Below are 25,322 nucleotides of genomic sequence, written 5' to 3'. Positions count from 1 at the left end.
AAATCTTGGACCTCCGTTTCCGTCGAGAAAAGCCTGCTGGGATGTGCTGGCTTTGAGGCGAAGTGATCGGGTGAGAGCGTAGATGTCAGGTAGTTGAAGATCAGCGTAGGGAGGAGGGCGATGAGGATGGGTGTCTACGTGTAGAGTCTCCCAGTTGTCTGTGTAGTGGTGTGGGTGCTGATGAGGAGGGGCTCACCACAAGGCGAGGGTGGGCTACTGAGGCTGGACACAGGAAGTGCCGTCATACAGACTGACGAGAGTGAGTGGGAAGAGTGTAACGCAGTGGCGTGGGCCTTGTCACACCCCTGTGGTGTTTCAGAGAGGTAACGGCAGTCAAAGGTGGAGTTATGGAGCGCTGGGAAGTGGGCAATGATTCTCCGTATATAAGCGAATCCTCCCGGTACGGTCTCTGTGGCGACTTGTGGAAACCGATGGGCAAGCTCGCCATGACGACTATGCTCTATGGTTTTGGTGGCGTTGTCCAGAGAGGTCTCAACATTGGCAGTGGAAACAAGGTCTTGGCAGTGCGAAGCATTCTTAGCATGGTTGTGAGCGTAGTTGGACGTAGGTCAGGTTGGCCAAACCAGTGAACGGCCAGGATCCTCCACTCCATTGAAACAACTGTAATGCCTGAAGAGCGAAAGAGGAAGGGAAATAAAGTCAATAGTAATAAAAACAATAAATGATTAAAATAAATCCACCGAAATTTGTAAATTAATCAGTTTTGCCACAAACTGTTTAACCTTGAAGTGGTCTTAAGGGGACAATTTCACAGGTGAAATTTCAACCAATTTTTTTTTTTACATCTCAAAGTAACAATCCACCTCCAAACTAATAACAAAAACTGATTTCATTAAATCTCATTTTATTACTGAGGCAAGACTTAGTCACAAATTCATTATGCATTCTCCCGGGACTCGAAGAAAAACAGTTTAAGCTGAGAGGATTGCCCCAATAAATGCGCACGGACACACACGCCTAAAGTCCTCTGCAGAGAACAAACCGTCTCTACTGCGTGGACAAAACACAACCAAATCCCATGACTGGCTCTCTTGCTTACAGTTGGCTCGAGACCCTAAGACCCAAATTTAATTTGGCCCTTGGGGCCCGCCCCGTACGGATTTATGATCAGATATCATTTAGCCGTTAATTGATAAAACCCAGGATCCAGGCACAATGGCGTGATTACACAGCCGAGGAGCACAGAGGCTGGGGTCTAACTTCAGCCACAGACTTTGCCTCAATAAAACACATTCCCATACAGCGGCGTCAACAAACCGGGTACCGATTTAGGCTAATTGCAAATGAATGAACATTAAGCAATCAACGTGTTAAATGCTGAGTAAAACCAGAATTAGTGCTGTTTTCTTTCCTTTATCTCCTCTCTCTCCTCTATTTCTAATGAGAACGCAATGCCATTTTAGCTAATATTTAACAAGACTCTCAAATGATACCATGTAATTACATGCACATCCTTTGCACTAATTTATCATCACATAAAAGGGGCTTCATGTAAAACAAGATATTACGCTGAAAAGCAACCAACCATCCACTTGGAGTCAAAAATAGTCAACAAGCCAATCTTTCAATCACTCAACACTGTTGCTCCAACTAATCCAATTACAGCCAGACAATAAGTCACTTCACTAAATAATCAATGTAAAATCAGCGAACCAGTTTCTCAACCCCACTTCCATAACCAAGAATCAACCCTAAACCAGGGTGAAACAGCAACAAATCTCACCCTGCTGATGGCCAACAGGAAGTCAAGTTTGTGAGACTTGCGGAGGGAGTGTCGTAGTTCCAGTAAGCAGGTGTTCCCAGGCAAAGACCAGCAGACTGAGGCCCATGGCCATAGCAGCATGTAGAAGACGCCCGCCATGTTGTCGGGTCCAGCTGCTGCTCATCACTTCATTCTTCTCGTTCTGGCAGATGCCCGACAACCCACCGTCTCCAAGGCTGGGTGTCTCCTGGAGGGACGGAGAAGAGGGAGAAAAGAGAAACTGGAGATACTTGACGGTGAAGAGGAAAGAGATGATGGTAGCTTCTAATCTGAAAATACCTGAAAGTAACAGCTGTATTGTCTTGTTGTTGTGTGCAGTGCAGTTATTGCTGGATTTGAATGAACATTGATTATAACAAACTATGAACTTAAAGTTGTGATATTTGGTGTCTGTCCGGCCTGTACCACAGTCACCTTCACATTATTGCTTCCTTCAGGGACTTTTCTCCATTTATATGGTTATGTGTATCAGAGCTAATTTCATGTCACCACCCAAGGCTGAATTATGACTGGGAATAACTACCTATATAACAATAATGTGGAAAGGCCTAAAAAAATCCTGAGCATGGGAATCTTTCCCTTTGCTACCTACCATACCACATGACGACAGGTGACAGGCTTGGCCAGTGGTTGCCCCGATGACCTTGTTTACATCGTTTAAGCTCCATTTTCCTAAAATTGGGCCACATACAAGTCCTCACTGTAATACCCTCAAAACTAAAGCATATAAAACTGATACATTCAAATGTTTCAAGATACCCAATGTGTCAGGCAAGCGCCAATGAAGCCAACGCAGAAATGCCAAAAAAACTCCTTGAACGTCCACTTGAGGCTGGCTACAGAACGAGTCCCACATTAAAATGCTCAACTTTCACAGCAGAAATAAACATGTTTACAGCCTGGTACAAAACTCATCGATTCAAGGCTAGTGAAGTTATGCATGATTTAAAATTCTGGCTTCAATCCAGCCTGCCTCGGCTCCAAACACGATCCACGTCTTTGCCCATTTTTAGATTTGCCGACAGAGGCAGGACTGCCAAGATAGCGGTGACAGAGCCAGTGACACCACTCGATACTATGTCCAGTGTTTCAGCTGATGTCTTGGGGAAACACAAAAACCTTCCTACCATCCTTCTTGTAGTTTCTGGTTGCAGTACACTTCCTCTTCATACTCTGATGGTTATAATGCATTTCAGCCGAACCAAGCACCTTTTTTATATAAGGGAATTTACAGGCTTGAACACAACTCCATCAGCTATCCTTACCACATAAGCTACTCCTCCAGGCCTCTGAACAGGTGGCCACCTCTCGAGCTGCGTACTCCCCAGTGAGCTCCAGGGAGCACAGCCCATTTTATCCACTCCGTTACCGTATGTTGACCACGAACACACTATTATTACATCATCATGGAAACCCAGGTGTGTGTTGTGTGTGTGGTACTCTTAAGCTCGCAGAGAAGGGAGGATATTAACTCCACACCGGCGGCCGTCATGGTGAGTGTGTGTGTGTGCGTAAGGTAGGATGGATAAGTGTGTGTGTGAGTGTGTGTGCAATGGAGATAATCATTCCTAACACTCCCTGCTGTTCTGCAGGATATTAACTCTTCCTCTAAGCTCACTTCCCTGCTGATACAGCACCCACTGAACGGACCCACGCCAGTTACCTGGTTCCCATACGGAGACAAAAAATAAACACAACTGATAAAAGAGAGGAAAGTGTAGGAATGTTTTGTGTGCCCACCGTCTCCGAGGAACTGCAGCAGCGCCAGGTCAATATGCCGTTTCCAGCGGGAGTCCTTCTGCAGAGCGATGCCGTATCCCGTGGTGGCAAACACTTTCCCGCTTGCCGATGGTCACCAGTTCAGCCTCATCCTTCCCGGCCATGTAGTTCAAAACAGCAGCGTCATAGATGAAGGCGTCCAGGTTCCTGCGAGGGAAACAGAATATATGTTCACCTTTAGCTTCAAATAAAGTTTTTACATATAGATATGAACATAATTCTAATCTCTCTTAAGGGGTGCTACTGTTCAGTGGACTCTGCATGTTTTAGCCATAAATACAAACGGTGATATACTCCGAAAAGTTTAATTCTTCCTACCCGCAGGTTAATTTTGCAGACTTGCAGAGACTTGAAACTGGGTTAAGATTCATAATCCATCCCAGCTTTTTATGTTTCTTGAAAGTTACATGTGATTAGTACCAGCTGTGGGTCCCTTGCTGCAACCTTATCACTATTTAATGTTAAAATGTTTAGCAGCTATGTTTACCATGTTCCACTACATTTGCACACAGATGAGGCTGATGGGTAAGTCATCTGTTTTGTAGTATTGGACACTCCAAATTGGACCTCCTGTTGGGCTCTGAAGACCATGAATAGAAATGTTTGAACGGATGAGTAAAATGTGAAATCTTGACCTGCAGGTGGTGATTTTAGTCAGGGTCACCAAAGATCCAACCCTAACCCAATCAGATGAGTATTGCTGTCTCTGACCCGCAACTGACACTGACCACGTCGCTCTCGTGGCTCAAATTAAAGGTGACGCAATCTTCGAACAAGTTTTGTGCTTTCCTTCACGAAGAAAATGAATCTAAATGATAAATTCTATTTTGTAGTTAATGGCTCAAAAGTCAAGTCAGTGTTTGACGTATTCTTTGTGTCTAGATACACTAGAGTCAGACATTTGACAGCACTTTTCTGTATATTAGCAGCACTAGAAATCCTTTTTCATCTAAAAATAAACCCGTCACATCGGCCTAATTTACAAACGGATGCTACAACACAAAGAGCATCAGTTCTCTGCTGTATCGCCCAGATTATGATCACTATTACTGTTGTTCTTGTGTCTTCGCTGGCAGGAGGTTCTGTTAAATAAACCTCTATCTATTGTGTAACATCGTTAAAATGTCGTTAACTGTACCCGGTTTTGAGGCTTTCTAGAGCTTCTTCCACCCCCTTCTGGTTGTATTTCATCATGTGCGTGTGCTTCGGGGTAGTTGCTTCGATGTTCCTCTCCGTGCTCCCATTTGGGACGGTCCCGAAGCGAAAAGGAGGGTAATGCTCATGTGGTTTTCGGAACTGTAAGGGAAAGAGGATGAGGAAAGGGAAGAGAGGGGGGAGAGAGAAGATATGAGAGATGAGGAGAGGGAGACAAGAGGATAGAGGGAGGTAAGAGAAGAAGGAGAGGAGAGAGACTGAAGGGAGTGAGAGCAGAATAGGGGAGGATGGAGAGGAGGAGATGACAGGGAGAAGAAAGGCAGTGATGAAAGAGAGACGAGAGGTGGTGAGGAAGAAGGGAGAGGTGACAAAGAAGGGAGGAGAAGACGGGGAGAAGAAATTAAGAAGCAAAGAGGGAAAAGATTGTAAGTAGAAGAAGAAAAGAGAGGGAAAAGGGAGAGGGGGAAGTCAAAGGAAAGGAAAAGGACAGAGGAGAGAAGAAGAGAGGAAAGGGAAGAGGAGAAAAGAGGAGAGAAGAAAGGAAAAGGAGAGAGAAGAGGAGAGAAGAGAGGAAAGGGAAGAGGAGAGAGGGAAAGGAAAATAAAGAATAGAGGAGAGAGGAGGAGAAAAGAGATGAGGAAAGAAATGTAAGGAAAGATAAGAGAGAGAAGTGAAAGAAGAGAGGAGGAAGAGAGAGAGAAGAAAGAAACCAAAGAGAGGAAACCAAATAAGAAAAGAGGAGAGAAGGAAGTAAAATGATAAAGAAACAGAAGAGTTGAAATAAAAGTGAAAAGAGGAGAAAAAAAGACCAGAGTGAAGAAAGAGAGAACGAGGACTACTCAGTCAAATGAAATCCACTTTAGACTCATTGAACGACTTCATCGGCAGCCGAACTCGACTCCGTATGAATGGACCCGACGTCTTTCCACACACCTCAATCTGATTAAACCTGATATCAGCCGGCACACATCTAATCGAATCGCTTCACTGGCCACAGATGATCCTGATCCAGCTCAATCTGTTCCCGATCGAAGTTCACATTTCACGCGTTGACGTATTAATGCGGCACGAAGCAGAAATACGTCTGTTCGAGCTCAATTAGACTGTAAACAGGAAAGATCTATTCATCTTGGTTACGGCATTGACCTTTTGAGCCGAGCGCAAATGAATGGGCCAATCAAAACGCGAGCGTGTGAGTGGGTGTGTGTGTATGTGTGTTCATATAATCACTCTTCAGCTACAACTGCAGTGATTCAGTCGGGATGCTTGCACGTCTTTTATTATAATAATCAGCTGTTCGAACAAAAGCTCGCGTCACTGAGTCAGGATTAGAAATTAAAGGAGAGGTTCTACTTTTTTTTAAAAATCGGTCCTAATAAAACACTTGCATGCTTGATACCAGAAGAATTATTCGTAACTGTTACTGTTCCTCCTGGAGAAATTAGCAGCCTTCCAAATTTCAGTGTAAGTGATGGGGAACAAAATTCACATCACCGTGCACAAAAATGTCTTTTAAAGTTTAGTTGAAGCTGATATGAGGGTCCAGAGGTCTGACTCCATCATCCTCTCTGTGATTCTCTTAACCCTCATACTCATAGTCCATGTTTGTCCTGGTGAAGAGAATAAAACTGTAAACCTTCTAATAACTGCTGCATGTCTCTAACCTTTCTTGTTTGCCACAACATGCCAAGCTGTGCACTGTCAAAAATCATTTTAAAAAGCATTCAAATGACTGTAAACTAAAGTAAAATTCAAATAAATGTCAAAAACTTCTAATTTACTGAAATTTCACTGTTATTTTCTAGATTTTCCTTGAATCATTATGATCACACCTTCATTAAAGCGACAAAAGTTCTACAGAGAAACACTTATTTATTTATTTATTTTAAATAAGACTATGCATTATGTTTTGATATTTTAAAAAAAAGTTATTTACTGTAAATTAGGTTACAGGGTTTATGTAAAACAAATAAAAAAAACTTTTAAACATTCAGATAATAAGCAACTACAGTAAATTATTGTAATTTTACATAAATTTGTATGTAACTTGAAAAAAAGGACAAAAATACTGTTTAAAAAATATGAATAAATTAGCTAGAAATAATTGGCATAATATTTAAAATGTTTGGTTGTTAATTTACAGGTAATGTTTTGTATACAATTTAAAAAAAACAGAAATCTACTGTAAAAATTTAGTTTTACAATTATTTATTTATGTATTACAGTGAGTGCATCTCTAGTTTTTCTCCTCCACCACCTCTTTTTTCACTCTCTCTCTCGTGGCTGTCGATGCCTCATCCAGACATTTGGATCTGGATCATGGTTCACTCAGGAGGTTTCAGTCTCTGCTCTCCTCTCTCACTAGTTTGTATTTGTCTGTCTCTGCTGTCTGTGTGAATTCTGTGCTGTCTCTTTAAGGAGACAGGAGGTCATGTGGCTCAGGTTCTACCTATTTGGTGACACCTGAAGTTGCTCAACAACCTCCTGGATCCACTCATGTTTAGTAATCTTCATATATCTGAAAGTTTTGTCATCAGATTTGAACAACGACCAACTCTGACAATCAGGTCAGCAGGACACATTGAAAAAGTAATTATGTCCAACAGCTGTTGAGTCCACACTCAGTTGCTGGTGTCAAATTGGTGCAGAGACACATCACTGTAAAACAAAACGTAACATACAGTTGAATCAACACCTCTCTAAAACGATTTCAGATAAAAGCAGAACATTATAAACGTTCTAATAGTCTGCATTAGTTTCAGCGAGGTGTTGGTCTGTGTGTCAGTCTAATCTAATACCGGAGTGGCTCAGCTATCACATGGTGTCTAATAATTATCACAGGGGGGAAAAATGTGTTTTCTGAGGTGAGATGGAGAGTGTGAACTGTGAGGTCCTGGAAAAAAAAAACACTTTATTTTATGAGTCCGTAATTTATTAATCATTTCCTAATAATTCCCAGCAAGTTTCCTAAAGTACCATATAATTTGGTACTAATTGAAGGAAGGTAGCCAACTGGAAGTCTGCCAAGAAATAAATGCCGAAGTGATCGCTGGAGTTTATTTATAGAAGGGACAGTACACAATAATCAACATTAGCATTTAGTCTGATTTTCTTCTGGTCTATTCGGATCAGGTTCGGACTATATATCCGGTCTTTATGCTCGTCATGGTTGGGTAGGTTTTTCCGCCGTTCTGTAGGGAAGTCGGAAGGTACTGTGAGATAGTCTAACATATTGATTTTTATCCTTTCATTGCATTGACAATAAGAAAAACATAGAACAACACTTGTCTTATCCTTTAAAACCTGCGAGATGTGAACCCGGCCAGCCCACGATCTAAATCCGCCTAATCCTCTATCGTGTAGGATCTCAGAATTTTGGGGTTAGCTGAGGTTGCATTGTCATTTATATTGGTCTCTGATGCTGTGTGACATCAAGCATCTGCATGAAGTTAATACAGTCAGTGAATTCAAACATAGATCACTGAGGTGGCTCTGCTGATTGAATTGTTTTTGCTATCTGTGAATAATGAAAAGAATCCTTGTAAAGCTCCTCTGAGGCCCTGTTTTCAGGTTCAAGTGTGTGTGTGTGTGTGTGTGTGTGTTCAGAGAAACTGCGTGGGTGCTGCTTTCTTCTGTGGCTTGACTGTTTTTAATCGTTTGACATTTGGCGATCTTGTTTTAACAGTGTGAGCGAGACGAGAGATGGAGACGGCACGGAGGGAATATTGATGGACAGACCGAAATACTGACAGGACAAGTCGAGACTCAGACACCATCTGTATTGACAGAAGGCCGTAATTGATTAGTCATTCATGCCAGTGGCTTCCCCACTGATAGGGAAAGGACAGAGACGTTCAGAACAAAGTCCTTTTACTTGACTTCATCTTAAAGGCTTTCCGCGACTCTTTTGTCTCTCTCTTCCGTTCACGGTTTATTAGTCGATGCGGAGTGATGAACAGAGAAAGGGGACGATGTGGCATACAGCTGGACTTAAACACAAAGACAAAGAAGTGGTTTCCTCCATATCTCAGGGCAACACAAAAACTGCCTTGCTTTCAATAACTGCCCCGCTTCGTTATCACTCTATTCCAAGTTGTTTATTCAGTCTCTTACCTTCTTGTCAGAGAGCCCAGACACTGTGTCGATATACTGTTCCTGGATCATGAAGGCAGCCAGGTTGGCAGTGTATGAAGCCAGGAAGATGACAGCAAAGAAGGCCCACACCAGCACCATGATCTTACTGGTTGTTCCTTTAGGGTTTTCAATGGGGACCGAGTTGTTGAAGACGATGCCCCACAACAGCCACACTGACTTCCCGATGGTGAACGTCGGACCACCGGGAGCTGAAGAAAGAGTCATGGAAGGCTGTTTTCAACATGGAGGCATCTCGAGACCAGAGTGAGAAAAGATACCGATGCACTGAAGGGGTTAGTCTGATAAGAAAACATTTTAGTGGTCTGGGTATGGGTATGGTTGTGGTGCATTGAAGCACAACTCTCCAAGGAACAGTACCTTTGTTACTCTATAAACCATGTTGTGAACTTCTTGGTAATTCCCCTCCATAATAACACATATTTTTTAATCGAAAGCCACTATTTCACTGCGTAACTATGGTTACTCTTTGGTTTAGGCACAAAATCAGCTTGGTTAAGGTCAGAAAAAGATAACTGTTGGTGTTGAAAGGACACCAATGTTGACTGTCAATAGGTTAAGAGAAGTTGAACGTGTGAAAGTCTTGAAATTTTGTACACTTCAACCACATTCCTGCAGATTTTCAGCTCTATAACATCCTTCGCTCCTGATGGATGGAAGTGACTAGTGATCTTTTTTTACTCAAATTGAAACTTTTGTCTTCTGTAGCTCACTCACTGTTTCTCCTTGTTTTAATTGGAACTATTTTTTTTCAATAGAAAGTAGTAAATTGTGGTAGAACAACCCTTTAAGTCTACAGTCGACGATCTTTGCCACAGATCAGACCGGTTTGAAGTCACATATATTATTTCTATATGTCCCCTTCATCAAACTGAATTCATTACGTAAGTATTCATGACTCATCTCATGCAAACTTCCAAACAACAGAACAATTTCACAGCCTCTGCCCCGTTTTCCATCGCTCTCTGCCACCGTCGCTCATGTGCAGCAACAGAGGGTGCCACCACCATCAATCACAGTTCGATTAGCGCAGCGACGAATGCTAATTAAAACAGGAAAATGACCTTTCGGACCTGGAGACGAGGCACGCTCTGTCAGCGCTGCATTCTGGGATTGATTAGCCCTCTCCCCAAAAACCTGTTAAGGAACTTTTTAACGTTGCAGAACGTGCAGACGGGGCTCGAATTACGGGGTGTTACTGTGAAGTGCTTTCTAAGATTAGCAGATTAAATATATTTCATGGATTTTTTTTAAAGTCACAGCTTGTGGCTATTTTCTTTCTTTTGATCAAGTCGAGTTTTTCTCCTGCTTACCCCTAAAAACATCGATGCCTATACATTATTCACACTGTACTTTAATGCGTCAGTAAAAGCGAAACAAACTCACATTTGGCGCTGACCAGGCTGCGGTTGTAGCCGACTGGACTGAAGTATTCGAACACAAAAACCGTCACCGCCACCACGGTCAGGCACATGACAAACATCATGACCCAAACTGCTGGACTGTAGGGCTCTGCAGGAGGAGGAGGAGGCACAAACACAAAGGATTAAAGCAAGTACTCCTGCTTCTAAACCTCTAAAGCCTGGGATGGGGGTCACCATGTGTGGTAGGAGGATAGCTGATGTGAAACTGAGAAGACAGAAATACACTGTTCAGGAGGTTGGTGCTGAACGTTGTTGTTCAAAGTTTGGAAAAGGGATTTAGGTGTGTGCACGGTACGTAAGGGGATTTAGTTGTAGGCTACAGTTGACGGCGGGATAAAAGCTTAATGGGAAGTTTCCTGAAGCGGCTGCAGAGACAGAACTTGTTAAAGTAGGCCATCCTGGGAGAAAGTGGTGAGAAAGAAGCAACATATCTGACACACACTGTACATCAAACTCCAGGATAATGGATGTTGTGACCGGTTTGAACTGGATGTAAAAGAGGCGGGGGTTTTTCTTACCGAGGAAGGCGGATGGGGAAACTGTCCCGTTGCTGCGGGCGACCATGACGCTGATGCCCGTCTCAACAAACGGCACGGAGAAGTCGATGATTTCCGAACGCTCCTCGTTGATGGTGAGAGAGCCGATGGCCATGTCAGCTCGTCTGTACACAACCTGAGAGAAGGAAGGATGACGAACACAAAGTAAAAACACTGTAGAGACACTGCAGAGCGAGGTATTGACAGTGGTCAGCAGCATTTGTACCAAACTATTTTTGGTCTGCAAAGAAGAAAAAAAAAGCACTTGAATTGGTTTATTTTATCACAGCAAAGCCTGCTGCTTCCAAATGTCCCAGAGGACGAGCTGGCAAGCTATTCTTTTGAGAAAAAGAGAGCAAATTCAGAATTTCATGAGCATTCCTTTTTGATGCCACAATGCAACAAACACTTTGTGCTCTGCAGCAGGCATGACTCTAATAAAGGCTGTCTGCGGAGATATGAAAAAAATATGTCTCATCATCTGAGCATCCAGAGAGAGAGACAGAGACAGAGAGAAGGCTGCATCTCAAGAGTGCTTTTCTGAAAAAGCAGGAATTTTTTACGGAGACAAAATCTGTTTTTTTATAAATGTAGCACACACACACACACATGCACACATATATACATACAGAAACAGGCCCAGAGCAAAGCGCCTGCGGGCACACAAACATAAGCAAGAAGGATCTCCTGAGGCACACCTGTTCAGGGCGTTTTACTTTCAAATGCAGTTTGCGTTTGATGTGGCTTGGTGTGTGGGATAAAAGTGCTGTTTTAGCTCTGGATGTATATGCATGGCCTCACACCACCGACCTAGATAAAACCCTTCAAAGGAACTCTCTGGGCCTCCTAAGACACTGTACATCATTACTACCATCCACAAACTGTACTGTAGTGCAGAGGTGGGGGAGTCACTACATAATTACACTCAGGAACTGCCCCTACTGTACATCTTTGAAGTACTTACACTGTAATATCTGCGTGGCAACTGCAAATTGCTCCATTATTTTGCACTTAAAACATATTAAAAGACGAGATGTGACAAAAAAACGGCCACATTTCAGCTTCTTAATACATTTTAGTCTCTATTTAAAGAATTTGTGACGAGTGGATTTGTTCTCAGTTAGAGGAGCATCTAATCCTTAGACTGGTTTTCACACTTTATTCTGCTCCTTCTTGATGCGACTTGTGATATAAAGCTTTCAGATTTAAAAGCTGGTCTCTCTTGGATCTGACAGCAGCTGTTTTGTTGATATATTGGACTCCATACTTTTGTTTTGTTCTCGTCATTTTGACATCAAATCAATATTTTTGAATTAAGAACAGGTGAGATGACATTTGTTGTAGTAAACCCACAATTTAGGTCTATGGAGCATTTTAGCATCTTTCAGCTTGTTTTGGTTTTACAGCTTTACTGTTTTCATTCACTCTGCCCACCACTAAAACAAGCTTGTGCTCACGTTGGATTTAGCTGCTGAAGAGCCACATATTTCCCTCGGGAGTTGGTGGAGACCAAACCAGAGGTAAAAGAGAGAGAGGGAACATCGCACTTCTATTCATCTTTTGGCCAGAAACACGCTCACTCCACATGAACGATACTGTAACGTTTTGGTAAATTTACCAATTAACAAGATAATTTTGGTTTAATAAACTGAACAGAACAATAAAGAATAGTTCAGTTTTTTGTGTGCATGTTCCTTAAAACACAGGTCAACATTCACTGCTGTTTTCAGCGATAACTAGCACACCACACACAGTATATTTAATCTAATAAGGACATACCATAGCCTAAAGCTTTTATTTTAATTTAGTTAGATCTGGATCAACACCTTGCTCTAATAACAGTCTGTACACGGTCACTAGGTGACTCAACACAGCTACACCAGCTGTGGATTCAGGGATTTATCCGCAGTCTTTAAATAGTATCTCAGTCTCACCTCCCCAATCATGCCGTTCCAAGTCCCACGGACCAGCTTGCCGTGTTTTCCGTTGGTGACCAAGTAGAGGTCGTATGAGAACTTGATGGTGCGGGACAGTTTCTTCAGGATGTCTATGCAGAAGCCCTTACAGCACAGTTTGGTGTAGGACTCAGAGTGGCCGATAATACTGTAAGAAAAAAAAGCAAATACAGTTTTTGTTTTTTAACAGTCTCTGACAGCTGCGATTGTCGGTATCTTTAGCCGCTCGGACTAAAGCTGTTTCGTTTCAGAGAGCGAGCGCTAAACACACTCAAAGCATCCAAGGACAGGCGATGGGTGGTTCATTAGCTAAAATCAATGTCTGTTAACAGGTTGTCTTTCACAGAGACAGAGGAGAGCACCTAAAATTTCAAACACACACACAGGCGATGTGAGGGAGACCGTAGTGGATGGTTGAGTGACTTTGATGGCCTCTAATCAAAGGCCATTAAGGTGTGTAGCATGTGAGGGACACTCGCTTCCTCTCTGTGGCCTCGCTACCTAATGGGGTGTAGAAGAAGAGAACAGAAGGACAGGAAATGGTTTTTAAAAAAAATAATAGAATCAAAAATGGCCTCTAAAAGCAACAGAGGACGATGAAAGTTAAAAAAAAAAAGCAGACAGACTGAAAATTTAGTGGACAAACTCCCTCCCTCTTTTTCACTTTTTCATCTATCCAGCTGCCAAAGTGAAGGCCTAAAATCTACGAGGGCTGAGTCACGCTGTGTGTGTGTGTGTGTGTGTGTGTGTGTGTGTGTGTGTTTGAGATAACCTCAGCATGTCAATGAGTCAGCATAAGAGCTGAAGAGCGATTTTTAAAAAAAGAGCATACGAGTGAGTAAACGAGCGAGGCACCGAATGAAAAAAGAAAACTAAGCGACTAATTAACACTCGAGTTGATTATTTTCAGCACTGAGTTCATTTTAGACAAATTTTAAGTGCTTTGGAAAGACTCGCTTCATTCACAGGAGTCAATAGCTCCGATAAACGCAGCGTTAATTAATTGCTACAGGAGCTGGCCACCTGTCGTCATTATACACACTCCACTAACAATACACACACACACACAGACGCACGCACACAGTATAGTACAGTATCCTCTGAGAATTAGCAGCTGTTGTGATGTGTCGTGCGTTCTTCACAAAATGCCCAGAAACTAGTGCAGCGTGGAGGAAAGCACCAAGAGGGAGTTGGACCAGAGAGAGAGAAGAAGAAGAGGAGGATTCTCAGGTGAACACAAGACAGGAAACACGAAACAACAACAACAACAACAACAGGGCCTGACAGGGCTGCAGCTTCGGATGGGAGGGAAAGGAGGGCAAGAGCAGGAGGACAGATGGAGGAGGTGGAGGAGGTGGAGGATGATATTTGAATTTAACACCGCTGTGATCATGTAGGAATAATGAGGAAGCTGCTGTAACGTAATTCCCTACGGCGTCAACAAATTATACTTATATATCAGCGATCAAGACTCAAAGATACACCACGAGCACACAAATGGCAAAATATTTGGAAACCGGAACATTATTTTAAAACCAATGGCAATATTCTACTAGAGGAAATCAAATCTCTAAAAAGTACACATCGATATGTCAGGCTATGAATCTCGCTTCATATGTGTAAAGGAGAAGATGATCTAATGTTGTGGTTTACTTTATTTATGTAACAAAAAACACACAAAACACAAAGAATGTCACCCCTTAAAGAGTAGAGTCCCTCCAATATAATATGGGAGTGGTCCAAAGTTGGACAACACACCTGACCTGCAATGGGCCAGCATCCTCCGATTGGTCTAAAGCAAAATCTCGCCATTGACAGTATAAATATGGACCATATATCCATGACGTCACCCACATGTTTCCAGGCTTTGGTCGCTGCCATCCTGGCTAATCTAAAACTCAGCAAAGACCCAACGCCTCGGTGCCCATTCAGCCCGACCTTTACTGTTTTCAGTCACTCTCGCACCCTGCTCAGCATTAAAAAAAAAACATATGGACAAAGTTAGTGACTTTGGATTTAGCTGCTAAAGAGTCAGATATTTCCCTCAGGAGTTGGTCCAGAGCTTGGCAGCCGTGGCCAAACAGCTCTGCTCATTGAAAGGACCGAAACATGACACATAAACTCCCCAGTGACAATTGAGGTTGGACCTATAGATTGAGATAATTTCCCGGTAATAGAACTTCGCTGATTTGATGATCCAGTCAGAAAGACTATGGAAGAAGTGACCTAAAATGATTTGGGACAACCTCTACCTTGACCTTAACCAAATGTTTAAGTACCGTAACTTAACCCTACCCATAGTTTATTATATCTTTACCTTTACCTCAACCACAGTTGCCATGTACAGCATAGCACAGTCCAATATCAACATTCATTCTGCAGGTTTGGGATGTATCCACATAAATTTTGTAATGACATGCAACCCAGAAAAATCACATTTGAGACACTGAAACCAGCAAGTTGTTTGTCATTCTTGCAGGATAAATTATATAACCAAATAATTGATTAATAAAACATGTGGCAGTACTAATAAAATGATTCAACACTGCTTTATATTTATCATCCGGTCACTGCACGTTGGGTTTTAGTGTGGAGTTCCTGCCTCTAATCAGGGCAGAGGAGTAGGCTCAGCTTTCTGGCAAAAGAAGCCATCATCTGTCCAAAGAAAGGACTTTTAATGAGCGAGACAAAAAGTTTTAATCACGCTTAAACATCTGCTCTGCAGGGAAGCTGTTCAGACCACACAGCGAGATTAACTAATTTATATAGCAGCTTCTCTCTCTCTCTTTCTCTCTGGCTTTTCTTTACTTCTCCTTGTTTGTTGGTCACCATCCAAATGGGGCATGCCAGCCAGAGAGAGATGGAGAAAGAGAAACAGAAAGAGGGTAGGATGGGATAACACTGTCCGATGCTATGACAGATGTCCCTATGTTGGACAGATAAATCTTCTTTACTGGCAATCAATGTGCCATCGCGCCGAACAACAGCCGCTACATATCTCTCTCTGTAATTAATGTGCCAGCCGTGGTCAGCTATGCAATCTGCATAACCGATACATACCCACAGACAAACACACACACACACACATGTGGAGTCACTCGAGTGAACATGCATGGACAATAATTCATTTATGGGCTGATTCTTTTGTTTTCTGTTGTTCGGGTGATAAAAACATGATCAATCTGTGTTTATTAATCACATCATAAAGGTCTAATAATTCAAGTATTGGTGGTACATGAGTAAAAGTAAGCATACAGTCCAAAATATTCAGCATCAGCAATTAAATAAAGAAGCTGGCTATCTTCATATCTAGAGTACAAACCAAGCGGTAACCTCGTGTGTGGCTGTGAAGTGGCACCAATGTGGAAGCCAAAAACTGCAGTTTCCAAACCTCCATAAGCCTCCATATGTAGGTGTCACAACAACTTCACAGCAGAAATAAACATGGTTACAGCCTGGTACCAAAAAAAGGGTGAGGTGTCTGCACATAGATACATAGTTACATACTAAGACTAGTACTATTATATACAAATGGTTTACACTGAGATACTTGTCTGTGTCACTAGCTGTTAATTTGGTCCATATGGACTTTGAGGTTATTTGGATAGGAGTACCAAAGAACCGCCAGGATGGCGCCACTGTCAAGTGTGTTGATGTTTGTGTTGCAATGTAAGTTGAGGGAGTCATGTGGGATGGGGTGTCTCGGGTCGCATGTGGTTTCCTTTGACGTGGTTAAGGGAGAGATCAGGTCAAAGGTTAAGGGCCATCTGTTGGGGCATCCTGGGAGAGGGGCCTCTCTTTTCCTCTGTCCCTCCATTACACAGAGTTATACTATTGTTGACCATGACTGCATGTCTTGGGAGCATAACCTCCATTGTATATAAGGGCTTGCCCCGCATAGTTCAGGAGAGTCTCATTATTCGTCTGGAGGCTCTCCAAGTAACGTTTTACTTGATTACGATACTGAGCTTATTGTAAAAGTTTTGTTATACAACTAAGACAGTGTTGGCGGAGTTTTTCTTCAAACATCTTCAACTGCATCGCCACTGAATATACGACAACGCTTTTCAGGTCTACCAGTGATCCTCAAAAACCACATCTGTGACATCACAGATACTATGTCCGTATTTATAGTGTCTATGGTACAAACCACCAGACGTTGGTATCAATTTTTTCATCTAACTCTCTTTCTTTTCCAGACTTTACCACCATGAAAAACACTTGTCTTCAGCTGCTGATGGTTCACATTTTTCCATCAAGACATTATAATTAAGTGAACTGAAGATAAATGAATGAATGTTGCATTTTTTATGTGTTTTGTTCCATAATTCAGCATATATCATAAGGAACGTACTGTGGCATTGGGACTGGCTTGTACACAACTGGTGTGGTTTTTCTCGTAGGTATCTCCCCGCTGCAGGTAAACAACACAGCAGCATGAATACATAGTAATATAATCAATAACAGGCAGAGAAAATCTTCCAGAGAGAATTTTGTTAGAAATAACAAACCTCCAGAGTGCAGAGTGTAGGTGAAGGAGTCTTATACTAACAAAAACAACATAGAGCAAATTTGAGGCGCCTTTAAATAAATGACCAAACCAGTGCAGTGACATGTGGTGGGTGTAGCAGGTTAGCTGTCAGCTGACACGTCACATGATGCCAAAGTTAGTCCGTTAACAGGTGCAGAACTGGCAGCAGATTTAAGGTTTTGTCTGTCCTCGTGTAATTGAACAGTATGTGTGTCCTCTGCTCACAATCACACCTCTCTTCTCCTCACATAGCAGAAGCTGGATATTTGTTTCTGGGCCGTTAAAGTCCACGATTCAAACCTGCTGGTCAGGGGAATCAAATCCACAGAAGAGACCACAGAAGAACGCAGCAATAAATCTCAAAATATGGATACACATACCCACAGAAAACCTTGTAATCAAGCATTTCAATCAATAGCACTTCATCCAAATGATGGTGAACATAGAAAACCACTTGACATAAGTAAGTAGTTATTATTCATTAACATCGTCGTGGCAGACTGTGATCAGAAACATAGGTGCCACTTGTGACTCATTATTCTAACATTAAGGACCATTAAGGAAGGCTTTATGCACAGCAGACGAGTGTTATTAAACTCTTCTCATCATTATTTCATTTCTCATTAAAGAAATTTGTAATTGTGATAATATATATTTTTAAAAAAGCAATTATAAATATGTAAAATGGGGTCTGAGTAGCACATAAAACGACCCCAGAACTGTCAAATCAAATCTGAGTCAGCGTGGACACTCTGGAGTCTGGCCCAGCCCTCTATGATAGCACTCTGTAAAGAGAGCTGACCTCATGTCTGGGCTCCACTATATTCCACTTAATCCCCTATTAGGAATTTGTTTCATCACTCTTTCTGAAAAAAAAAAAAAATAGACTGTCCTCGCTCGAAGAACAACAGATCAGTCATTTCAACAAGTGAGGACGTACGCTGACGTCGTTAAAGAGCAACAGAAGCGTTCACAGCGAGGAGGTCGAGGTGGATGGACATTTTATCAGACAGTCAGTGCTGTTTCTTGTTAAGCATGACCACGATAAGTCCTTATTATTGTAAACATGATGGCAAAGCTTCCCGAAACCTCAACGAAGTAGTCGTTTTAACCCAAACCGTGGTTTTTCGGTTACTGTTGGATTGCTGTACCTGTTTTAGTCACAGTTTGAACTCCCATTTTTCCTCCAAAAAGATATACAACATTGATTTTATCAGAACTCATTGATAATAACAATAAATCTGAGCTGACTGGGTGGATGACGCAAGTTTTACGCTTAGAATTACATTCATGATAGACTACTACTTCTCTTGTCAGTGGTTGTTTGAACATAATAAAGACACTGTGTGTTCCCGATGAGCACCAGTTGTAGGTAGTCAGAGGTAATAGCTGTTTAATGGCTGTTTTCTGCCATGCTGCGATCTGTGTTTGACACCGGAGGTGTGTTTTAAAGTGCTTAGACACTCAGCACACACAATTACGCTGTGTTTAATGAAGTGTGGAGGTTTGGAGTGTCTACTCAGAACTAAACTGGGGCAGAGAAAGGGAGAGGGAGGGTGGAGAGTCTGTGTGTAGGGCTGGATATTATCTCAAAGGTTTATATATTTGTGCCGATTTGATACCTGTTTGGTAACTATATCAAATCGATGCTTTACTTTGAGAAAAAAAGAAAGGCAGGTGTGAAGACAGGTAGGCAAACAGAAACTTCAACTTCAACAAAAATTTTTATTCAAATCAGAAACTTCCTGATCAAAGAATAAACAATCCAGCTCGACAGTTAAACAGCAGCTAATAACAAGAAGAGGTCCACTTATGCTGGCCTCACACCAAAAGACTTTTCAAATGATTTCACTGTCGCAGACAAATTTCCAATTTAGGTTAAAAAAAAATCCTGAAAGTTTTGCTCGAGTTGGAGCGTGCTCCCATCATGAAATGTGTCTGTCTTTTCAAGCATGTTTAATAAATATGTAAAATAAGTTTTAGTTTTTAGTCTCGGCTCATGCTAATAGTGACGTTCAGTGTCATCAACAAATCGGAGTGCTCTCTCGAAGTCACGATACTTTTGGACTGTAGAAAAGGTGGAGAAGTTGGGTGTTTGAGTGAGGGTGCCTCCTTGACGTCTCCTCTCATTTGTACCATGATCGTGTGGAGAAGTGAAAAAGAAATGCACACACAAAGGCAACTGTGGCCAAAAACTTTCAAGTGGACATGGACGAGATGGATCCGCAGAAGACGTGTTTCACCCAAGTGAAAGAAACATGATGAAATCTTTGGCCGTTGATTAAAAATGATGGCCGAAATGACTCCTGTTACAATCGACCAACCAAACACATTTACCTCAAACTCACTTTGCAAATCAGGATTCAATGTTGTCCTCATTTCAGAAGTTCAGCAACATTTTTTTTATTGTCAGACCAACGTGTTTCAGTTTGCAGCGTGGATGATTGCGTCCAAGTTTTCCTTGGACCAATCTCACATGTGTGACACTCAATGAACTTGTAAGATTGCTGTTGTTGTCTGCAGACACCTTAGGAAATCATTTCACAAGCTAGTAAATAAACAAGACAACAAACCTGAACAACCTTTATTGTCAGCTTTGGGTACTAGTACAAACACATTTCATCCTGTCTGTACAGCACCCTGCCTTATCTGTGCCTGCATGCCCACATTTATGCAGATGTAACAAGCTGTACATGTGTTCGTGTCGCTGTGTGTACCTTTCTGTGCGGTTGGACTGGCGCCTGCAGGGCACCGTGTTGCGAACACACGTGCCAGTGCCCGGGTCCACGTTCTCAACTATGACAAAGGGACGCTCCTCCAGCGTGGCTACGGTCAGGTGACGGTCATCAGACACTTGCTCCAGGAAGCTGCCATATCGAGGCCAGACCGGGTAGCGGACCTGAAGGATCCCTCGAGCATATGTTCCCACCTGGAGGTCAAAGAACTCATTGTTATCATGCACAGTGGTGGACTGCAGCTACATTTGCTCAAGTAGTGTAAACATTTGAGATACTTGTACTAGTTTTTTAATGCACACATGCATCACTAATTGCATGAATAAATAAATGGGTCATCCGCATAATGAGTGCTTCCACTTTTTTTTAACAATCACCAACTCTTTGAATTAAGGGTTTATTTAGACAAAACCAGAGTTAGATGGTGAAAATATCCTGGCTCTTCGTGCTATTTTTCACTGTCTCAACCTCCCTCTCACTCCTCTCCCAACATTTCCATCCATCTTCCATAACCACTTATCCTCACCAGGGACCAAATAACCTATAAACCTGCATGTCTTTGGAAGAGGGAGGAATCCTGAGAACCCACGCAGACATGTGGAGAACACACAAAAAGACAGGGATTCGAATCTTGCTAGTGAATTAAGTTTATTTTGACCAAAGCAGTGTTGAGGCAGTGGAAAGATTAATAAGTGTTAAGATGTTATAAGGTAAAATTACTGTTTTTTTCAATGGAGTCTGGTGGGTTTGACCACAGCGATATAGAGTCTTACTGTGTCACTAAAGGTCTATCTCTAGACATTTTGTCTGTAAGTGGCAAAGACACAGCACTTTACCAAACCGACCCTTTAAGTAAAAGATCAAGATGCTTCTTCCACCACCGCATATGTGTTTGAACCTTCTCTGCATGCCAACCTCTTCTCTCTTCACCTGTCTTTCCCTATATCACAGGATCAATGTTTTCTTTCTTTCTTTTTCTTTCTTTTTTTTTATATATATATAAAGGAAAAATTAGCATGTGCTGACCCGGAGGATGCGGATTAAAAGATGAAAGAGGAGCAGAGTTCATTAATGCATACTGAGGAGACTTAAAAGTCTTTGAGTAAGACAAAAAAAAAAAGCCAGAAACTAAAACAAAGAGCAAACCGACTGCATCACATTAATAATACATCCCAGCATGTGCTGCCTTCAATCTGCGTTCATTTTGTTGACTGATTATTCAGTTATTAATTGTCTTTTTTTTTTTTTTTTTTTACTGAATAAACAAATTGAAAATGTCACTCTTCATAAATGGGAACTGTTGGTGTGATCAGTGCTATTTATTATCCGTCTTTGTACTTTGCTTTGCTTTTGCAGACCTGCTTTACAAGTGTTTTATGTTAATAAATCTCCCTGGATTGACCAGAATTGACAAACACATGCCGACCAACAATGATATATTGTAGCTATTGAATAAAAAAGCGATAGATTGAGTGTTTTTAATGTCACAGGGAGCCACTTCGGACTCGAATTGCTGTATAATGACACATCGCACAAAGGATAATCCCACTGATGTCGGCACTAAGCTCAGTGAAACCCTCTCTGTGAGATCCAGGACTGTTTGTCACATCAACCCAACCTAATGAGCCATGCTGAGCTCAGCCAGCGCTGACTTACTGCATGTGAAACTCGCTCCCTCAAAGCTTTAATGAGACCTCTTTTTCATACCAACTCTTGATTCGCTCTTCTGCTCACTCATACTAGCGCTCTCTCTCATTTCGTCATACATGGATGATTTACAAATCTGCGTGAAGGTTACAGTGCGACGTGCAAGACGGTGATTTGTTTCTCTGCGCCATCTGTGAACGACAGAATCGCAGAGATGCCAGTTGTAAAGATCAATCATTTCAATCTGTCTCTGATGGGATTTTCATATGTCTTCTCCTCTCCTGGAGCATCTTAAGCAGACGCTCTGTCATCTACCTGTCATTCTCACGCTCGCAGCGCTGTTGGGTTGGTGCCTCATATTGATTATTGGATACAGGGTTAAAATACGGTATGAGGATCTTCCTCAATACTTCATGTTAGAAATCATTGATAAATACATTATTAAAGGTATTTTTCAGATGTTCTTTCCAAGAAATAGCTACCTAAAAACATACAAATGTTTGAAGTCATGTTGCACCGCAATGCTGTAGCCCGCCTGGTAACCTGAGTTTTACCACACCGACCCTCTTCTCCATTCACTGCACTGGCTATCTGTTGTTGCTCACATCTGATGCTGATCTACAGCACAGTGAACCCAACCCAACCCAGCCTCTGCACTCCCTTGACTCTGGACATTTAGAGGACCCTATAGTCGCTCATCTCGGTCAAGGATCTTCTCTATTCTGGCTTCAAAGTGGCGGAATGAGTTCCCGATTAAAGTCAAGACAGCCCTGACCCTGACCATCATCCACTGCCACTAAAAACCTAAATTTTCAGACTACATCTCACAAATTCTGTACGTTTCTAGAAGAATATTTTTAAAGGGAGACATGCATAATATTTAGCTCTTGCTCACACAGTGCCCAATGAATAGAATATGTTGTAAAATGCCACGTCTTATGATGAAGTACCCGTGGTATTAGGCCGTGTTCAGACAGACAAAACGTGAACAGCCCCCTAATTCAATCAGATCACTAAGCAGAGGCAGTAGGGTGCCGACTCAGAGGACTCTAACAAAGAACAAGACAAACACAGGGTCGTCAGGCAAAAAAATTCAACCTGGCTCAACCTCTTTTCACAAACGCAGTGTTTATACCTGGTGGATTACTGTGTAACATCATTATTTTTACTGTTTGCCTGCCAATTTTTGTAACAAAAGACAAACTGGCTGTCACCGCGATAACTTAATTCCTTCCTCATAACAACATAAACTGCTGTGCAAGCGTCTGATAAGCCTCCAAACTCAAATGGTTTTATCACTCATTTATTATGGATCATATTTAATCATCTCACTGGTACCTGAAGCAACACGACCTCATCAACGCAGTGTCTTGTATTTTTCAGTCTGACGGCCACTTAAAAAGATTAGATCCCCATGAAAATCTTTTTATTTCTAATTATTATAAAAAATAAAGTGTATTTTTATTTGTGTAACTAATGCAGCAGACATAGACACATTAGAATTTATTTGGCCACCCAATGAAGTCCAACATTCCCTTTCTTTTAGCTCTTTTTTTGGTCTCCACCAACTCCTGAGACTTTAAACATCTGGCTCTTTAGCTCTTAAATGCTTCACTATGTTCACCAGTTTGTCACTAACATTTTCTGTCTGCTGTTTGGTTTATTATAGCTTCTTTGCTGAGAACAGCTGCCTGCTCCTGCTGGAAATGACGTTGATGAAGATGCTAAAAAAAAATCTGGAGAACTGGAGAAAAAAACTGCAGAGTAAGGTGATGATTGTCTGTAGTTTCTTCACGACTACCTTTTTTGACATCATACGTATATAACTAATATTAATTATAATAACAATACATTTTTATTTAGTGGCACCTTTTCAAAAAATCAATACAATGAAAACACCCAAGCAATAACGCAGAAATCAAATATCATTACAATCAATAGAATACAATACAATAAACAATCAGCAGGAATACAAACGTTCTTATAAAAATAAGATCTAGTATAGTGATAAAATTATAATTTTAATGTCTAGAGAGTCCAGTAAACAAATGTGAGAGGGAAGGAAGTTGCACAGTTTGGATGCAGCATTGGAAAAAGGTTGATGGCTGGTGGCGCCAAGAGACCTGCTGAGACGGGGTATAACCATAGACAGTATAAAGGACGGATGTAGTCTCTGTGACAGGTTTCTGAAGAGCCATTTTGGCGGCTCTGGACGTCGCAGTCCTGCCTCTGCCACCTCCCGGCCAATCTAAAAATGGTCAACCAACCCACCAGTCAGTTAAAGCAGCCACACTCTTAATAATGCAGAACTTTATTCCTAGTGAGCTAAAACTTCTGTGGAAAGCTGTGTTATGCAGAATCATTAAAGCTTTAAGCTTTTTTATTCTCAGTGTTGGTTCTACAGGTCGATGTAGAGGTGTGAATTAAATCAAATCAAGTTTATTTGTATAGCCCTGTACAACACCTAAACGGTACCCAAAGTGCTTTACAACAAAGCCATAAAACAATACATAACAGATACATAACAGTGCTGTAGTTCTGCAGCGCTGCAGGGTATTAAAAACCTTCCAGAAATACATAGAAAAGAGCAGACAGAATGAGTACGCCTAAGAAACAGTCTAGTCAGAATTGAAACGCTTCGATTTAAAAAGGCTTTTGGTCCACAGTCTGGGAGCAGCGACCTCTAACAGAAGCTGACCCGAAGAGCGCAGGGCTCTGCCACAATTGCGAAAAGTTAAAATGGTGTTAAAACAACAGAAGTTTAAAATTAATTCTCAAACAGACTGGAAGCCAGTGGAGTGACGACAACGTAAAGGGCATTGCAGTAGTCCAGTCTGGAACTGATGAAAGCGTGGATTGCCCTCTCGAGATCCTGACGACTGAGAAAAGACTTAACTTTGGTCAAGAGACGGAGCTGAAAAAAGCTCGTGCTGACAACAGAGCTAATCCATTTGTCAAATTTGAGCCTGTTATCAAATGTTACCCCAAGATTTTTGATATGTGATTTAAAAGAGGGGCCAAAGTGCCAGAGTTTATGTGAAGAAACAAGAAAGAAGAATTTGGAGAGGGGCCCAATGAGGACTTTCCTGCCCAAAATGTCACCCAGAAGCACCATTCAGACAGTGATTAGGAACAACGTCATGTTAAATTGTCATGGTGACTTGAAAAGTGTAAGAACACCACACAACCAGTCGCCATTATGGATGAGCTACATGACAAGGGGAGTAGTGGAAGAACAAGCAGTGAGGAGAGAGGATTCACAGAATGTAGATGCTGTCTTGTTTTTAAGCAGTGTCTTGTTGTGCGGTACATCCAACACCACACCTGAACATGAGCACAATAATGTATGGACTAAGTGTATGTGGGTCTGTTGGCCGCACAAGTGGGACTTTAAGCTCTACACACACACACACACACACACATATACAACCCAAAGCCCACTTTGGCACAATTACATGTCTGTGTTCATACACACACGCATACGTACACACCAGCCAGGAGGTGACATTGATGAAGTGGGTTGGTCTTTCCAGGGTAGAAATAAATGAGTTCAACTGTAGCTGTGAGATTACATTCAGGTCTCTCTGTTTAGTCGCACTTTTTCAATACACTCTCGGGCTTTGAA

At 41.8% G+C, this 25,322-nt stretch overlaps 1 protein-coding gene across 1 annotated transcript in view; it reads right to left on the bottom strand.

The window, feature by feature from the left end:
* The window catches only part of LOC104923413 (glutamate receptor ionotropic, NMDA 2C), a 59,129-nt gene that overhangs the window by 7,745 nt on the left and 26,062 nt on the right, over positions 1–25,322 (bottom strand). Inside the window, exons 8-12 of the mRNA XM_010736483.3 lie at positions 20,033–20,244; positions 12,764–12,932; positions 10,812–10,965; positions 10,256–10,381; positions 8,831–9,060 (exon numbers count right to left, since the gene is read on the bottom strand). Of these exons, the coding sequence (XP_010734785.2) occupies positions 8,831–9,060; positions 10,256–10,381; positions 10,812–10,965; positions 12,764–12,932; positions 20,033–20,244 (891 nt within the window). The remainder of the gene's footprint in view (positions 1–8,830; positions 9,061–10,255; positions 10,382–10,811; positions 10,966–12,763; positions 12,933–20,032; positions 20,245–25,322) is intronic.

Source organism: Larimichthys crocea, chromosome XVI (assembly GCF_000972845.2).
Source record: "Larimichthys crocea isolate SSNF chromosome XVI, L_crocea_2.0, whole genome shotgun sequence".
Lineage (NCBI taxonomy): Eukaryota > Metazoa > Chordata > Actinopteri > Sciaenidae > Larimichthys > Larimichthys crocea.
Note: the sequence above shows the minus strand (reverse complement) of the source record. Positions and strands in the feature narration are given on the sequence as shown.